This window comes from Capsicum annuum, chromosome 10 (genome assembly GCF_002878395.1).
Source record: "Capsicum annuum cultivar UCD-10X-F1 chromosome 10, UCD10Xv1.1, whole genome shotgun sequence".
In the NCBI taxonomy this organism is placed as follows: Eukaryota; Viridiplantae; Streptophyta; class Magnoliopsida; order Solanales; family Solanaceae; genus Capsicum; species Capsicum annuum.
The window spans coordinates 217,903,205-217,908,369 of NC_061120.1; the positions used below are offsets into that span (position 1 = coordinate 217,903,205).

Consider the following 5,165-nt stretch of genomic DNA (forward strand, 5'->3'; position numbering starts at 1 on the left):
TTAATTTATTTATTTGGTTTTGCATGTAATGTGAAAAGTAAAATTAAAAAGTTGCTTAAATAAAGTGCCTTTCTTTTTGGCGTGCAATCCGAGATTAGCCAATTTTATATGCCATCTGACTTTTGGAGATTTGTATAATGCAACCACATGTGATATAACAATTGTTTAACTGAATTTGAATTTTGAAAGTTGTGAAAGTATGTTAAATTAGTGAGTATTCATTGATAAATGAATAAAAATTGCTGAGCTACCCTTAGTATGTAATGCATACATTTATCCTTCTCAGATGTTACTTTGTGAGAATATGCTGAATATTATATTGTTGTTGTTAATGTGATTATTCAGATATTATAAGAATTAAATTCAAAATTACCAATAATTGGGAAGTCAAAAAATCAATTGCTCCCTTTGTTTTAATTTGTTTGTCCGGTTTTGATTTGACATGAAATTTAAGAAAGTAAAGAAGACTTGAATCTTGTGATCTTAAACTAAAGATATATAGAAATTGAAATATATCAAATACCAAAATGTTCTTTAATCTTTCGGTTTTAAATATGTCACGTGAAAAATAAAGGGACATTATTTCTGAATCTGACTTAAAATAAAAGTAACACAAACGAATTGAAATCTAGGGAATATAAACTTCATTATTAGGGGTACTTCAGTCAATTAAACTCACACATACTTCCAACATCATGTGTTAATCCTATATAACAACAACTTTTGTCAATTTCTGATCACAAGTCATTACACAAAACACCAAAAAAGGTGACAGATATTCCATGAATTTAGTTTAGGCGTGCGCAAGTTGACCCGAACATTACACAACAACAACAATAAACTCAGTGTATTCCTACAAAGTGGGGTCTAGGGAGGGTAAGATGTACGCACTCCATACCGCTACCTCCGAAGAAGTAGAGAGGCTGTTTCCGATAGACCCCGGCTCAAGATAAAGAATAGTAAATAAGGAGGGATGGGTGACATAAAAGAAAATTAGGAATAAGAAATGATAAAAATAGTAATGGGGGGTCTGGCCCGAACATTATGTTTATCAAAAAAAAAAAAAAAGAAACACGAAAACCTCAACCTCCCTAGTAATCGACAACCAAAATTTCAACCATCTAAGGAGTCGTCCAAAAAAAAAAAAAGAAAGAGATATTCTTTTAGAAACTAACTAAAAATGAAAGTAACACCAACAAATTGAAACCGAGGGAGTATAAACTTCATTATTAGGGGTATTTCAGTCAATTAAATTCACACATGCTTCCAACATCATGTGAATTCTTGTGTTCATCCTATATAACAACAACTTTTGTCAACTACTAATCATTTGTCATTACACAAAATACCAAAACCTCAACCTTCTTCAATGGCTAACTCCTTTGATCTTCAAAAACATGACCAAATAGCAATAGTAATTGTTCCATATTTAGAACAAGGCCATCTAAATCCACTTCTCAATCTATCTCGTCTCCTCTCATCTCACAAACTTCCTGTATTTTTCCTAGGCACTACTACTAGTAATCGACAAGCTAAATTTCGATTATCTAGTTGGGACATTCTTGATTTTCCGACTATTCAATTTCATGACCTCGTACCTGTTCCTCCTGGTTCATCTTCCTTTGTTACTACATCAGTAAGGGAGAAAATAGGGTCATTTTTCACGTCCGTTTTGCTTCTTCGTGAGCCAATTCGCGATTTTTTGCAAGAAATATCGAATAGATATAGAAGGATTGTGGTTATTAATGACTCAGGTATGTAAAATCGGATTCAGAATTTAAATTTGATGGATTTAATCTTGATCTAGTTGGCTATGAACAATTAAGAATTGACTCAACAAGAAAAAATCTAGTAAAATAACTATTAGAACTAGATAGGCTTTCTATATATGCATCGTGGAAACAACATTGGGAGAGAGATGATTAGAATCTCATGAATGACAGTTATTTTACCTTTGCAAGGGACTATTTCGCTTTAGGAGGTAACAGAGTGAGTTTGGGTACAGACATTTTGATTTCTTGGGTTGATATCTCAGATGGTCTTGACTAAGCGTTATTATTATCGAAAAGTCACATTTCTTCTTGATTCCAATTTTATTCTATAACGAAAGTCAGATTTTCTGAGATAATAATTGTTAGTTGAGTGACCTTCTGATAAATCAACTGTTATTTCGGGTAAAAATCTTTCTTATTTCGAGGTTTCCCCTTCTTCTTGACCAGTAGGTTATGAGGGAGTGGTTGGAATTAAGCTGTTTAGTATCAGTTATAATTGTACTTTTGAAATTATGAGTTAAAAAACCAAAACTTTTGCAGGCACGTCATGGGTAGTTCAAGATGCAGTGTCAATGCCGAATACAGAATGCTACTGTTTCCACACTACTTCAGTGTTTACTGCTCTGTCCTTCGCCAGTGAAAGTACGAAAAAACCACTTCCATCTCCGGTAGCTGAGATAATTGCACAGCTTCCTCCAAGGGAAAACACATTTGATTCAGAAACTGTAGAATACATAAAGATGCAGCAGGAGTCGAGAGATTTTTACTCCGTTGGTCTCCACAATTCTTGCAAGGAAATCGAAGGCATTTTCATTGATTTGCTTGAAGAACAACGCGAGAACAAGCAATGGGCTATTGGTCCGTTAAATCCAGTGGAAATTTCAGAGAAAACAAGGTCTAAACATGAATGTTTTTCATGGCTTGATAAACAAGACCAGAATTCAGTGATTTATGTTTCGTTTGGATCAACAACAACGCTGTCCAAAGAACAAATTTACGAGCTGGCATTGGGTTTAGAACAAAGTGCGCAAAAGTTCATATGGATTATTCGAGAAGCTGACAAGAAAGGTGGGGATAACATTGTTGAAAGAGGAAGTGATTTAGATTTACCAGAAGGATACGAGGCGAGAATCAAAGAAAAGGGAGTTGGTTTTATAGTGAAAAATTGGGCACCTCAATTGGAAATCTTGGGACACGCGTCAATAGGAGGATTCATGAGTCATTGTGGATGGAATTCTTGTAACGAGAGCATTTCAATGGGAGTGCCAATAGCATCTTGGCCAATGCATTCGGATCAGCCAAGGAACACAGTGCTCATAACAAAAGTACTGAAGATTGGCATCGTTGTAAGAGCTTGGGAAAATCGCGGTGAATTGGTGAGTGCTGTGAGAATTGAAAATGCGGTAAGAACTTTGATGCGTTCTGCAGAAGGAGATGAGCTGCGGCAGAGAGCAGCGGAGTTGAGTGGCGCTGTGAAGAAGTCAGTGATGAATGGATCCAGTCACAAGGAAATGGATTCCTTTGTTGCTCATATCACTAGGTAAATTTGCATTGATCTTGGAAAATATCATGGATATTAGTATTATCAGGTTAAGTTGATCTATAGTAGATAATTTTTCGTATTAAACTAGGTACTGTTATCGTAAAAATTGAGTAATGGTTTGCTATAATTGATTAATTGTACTGACTTATGGAAGAAGATCCAAAACATAAATAGGTAATAAGATGGTTATGAATCCATGATATGAAGAAAGGGAAAGGTAAGTGATGTGTTGAACTCAGAAAATTATTTGTAGTGCGTACCCTTCCTCCTATGGGGATATTCCTATGCTACGAGCTAGCATGTTGTTACTGTTGAATCGCAATAAATTGCTAGTCGAAGGTTTAATTATGATTTATCGCGATCTTGTCTGAATTACGTGAGCTATTTTATATGATTCATCACGATCTTATCTGAGATGTATCTACTTGTTACGGAATCTCATGGATAGCTTTCAACCATGCTATAAATCATAGGGAAGCTAAATTGGCTTCAATTGTTTGTCTCCTTATGCTGTTGATTAGTGTGTTTGTCTGCCGGCGAAAAACGCATATGCTTTCATATCAGATTCAGCTCAATATATTTGTACTTTCCGAAAGTAGACGACAAGTTTTAAATCTTCCTGCAGGCTAGACATAATTCAAGTTCTTTTTTGTCTTTTATATATGGCTGAGTCTTCTTGGTCTTAACTGAGTTTTGAAGTGTGTATTTATAAGTTTAGAGCACTAAAGTTGTAAGTTGATCATATGCCTACATGTTCAAATAAAATAAAGTAGGCGTAATATTACCTTTCAAGTATTTGTTACTGTTGAATATTCACTTTGGGTTTGACAAAATCAGATTTATGGTGAAACATTATATTTGAGAGAGTAAAGTATCTAGTACCCTCCTACCCTCCTGAACTATGGCCAAATTTTTTTTGACACACTTTAACTTCACAGGGGTCTTATTACCTCCACGAAACTAAATTTTAGCGTATTTTTGTGATTCTGTTTAGCTGATGTGGCACCTTTTGTCAGCCTTTTTTGCTGACGTGACACTTTTGATGTGAACCTCATTTTATGTAATAAAGGTGTCACATCAGTACAAAAGGGTGACAAAAATATGCTAAAATTGAGTTCGGGGGTAATAGAATCCTGTGAAGTTAGAGTGTGTTGTAGCAACTTTAGCCATAGTTCGGGGGTTATTGGATGCTTATCTCTATTTGAGACGAAATGTTTCTTACTATAGTTGATTCATATTCAAAAATCAAACCATCTTTAATTAAGAATGAAAAAGTACTCACAACAATAGAGATTCATTCTATGCGACAAAACACGAAACAATCTTTTTCGCTTAAAGAATGGAGGAAGTAGACAACGAGAAGAGATTACAAGTTGGGAGAATCGAACTCTCACCAATAAATAGAAGTATAGCTACTAAGATTTTCCGTGAAACGGGTTCGACTAGTAAGAAAACTGAAACATTTTATCTAGTGATGTGGGCAATGAAAGAGTCCATTTCTTTGCCATTGCCACCAGCATCCACAATAGCTTTGCTCAACTCCATAGCCCTTTGTCTCACCTCATCGGAATTCATCAATCTCTTAACACATTCCGCTACCGCAACTGAACTCACCAACTCGTCTCTCTTTTCCCAATCCTTCAACACTAGTCCGATTTTCAACACCTCCGTTATCAAAAAAGCATTTCTCGGCTGATCAGAATGCATTGGCCAAGCAGCTATTGGCACGCCCATCGAAATACTCTCCATGCACGAATTCCACCCGCAGTGACTCATGAATCCACCCGTCGACACGTGTCCCAGTATCTCCAACTGTGGGGCCCAATCCCTCACTATCAACCCCCTCTCCC

The 5,165-nt window shown here is 35.9% G+C and overlaps 1 protein-coding gene across 1 annotated transcript; it reads left to right on the forward strand.

Moving 5' to 3' along the window:
- Positions 1–511: 511 nt before the first annotated feature.
- LOC107843844 (zeatin O-glucosyltransferase) lies at positions 512–3,668 on the forward strand. The gene is made up of 2 exons (XM_016688246.2): positions 512–1,754; positions 2,313–3,668. The coding sequence occupies exons 1-2, from the start codon at positions 1,370–1,372 to the stop codon at positions 3,314–3,316; spliced, it is 1,389 nt and encodes a 462-aa protein (XP_016543732.2). The 5' UTR covers positions 512–1,369; the 3' UTR covers positions 3,317–3,668.
- The last annotated feature ends 1,497 nt before the right edge of the window (positions 3,669–5,165 follow it).

Coding starts and splice junctions, on each gene's coding strand:
- LOC107843844 (XM_016688246.2), top strand. CDS start 1,370: ATGGCTAACTCCTTTGATCTTCAAAAACATGACCAAATAGCAATAGTA. Junction 1,755..2,312: donor TGTGGTTATTAATGACTCAG/GTATGTAAAATC, acceptor AAACTTTTGCAG/GCACGTCATGGGTAGTTCAA.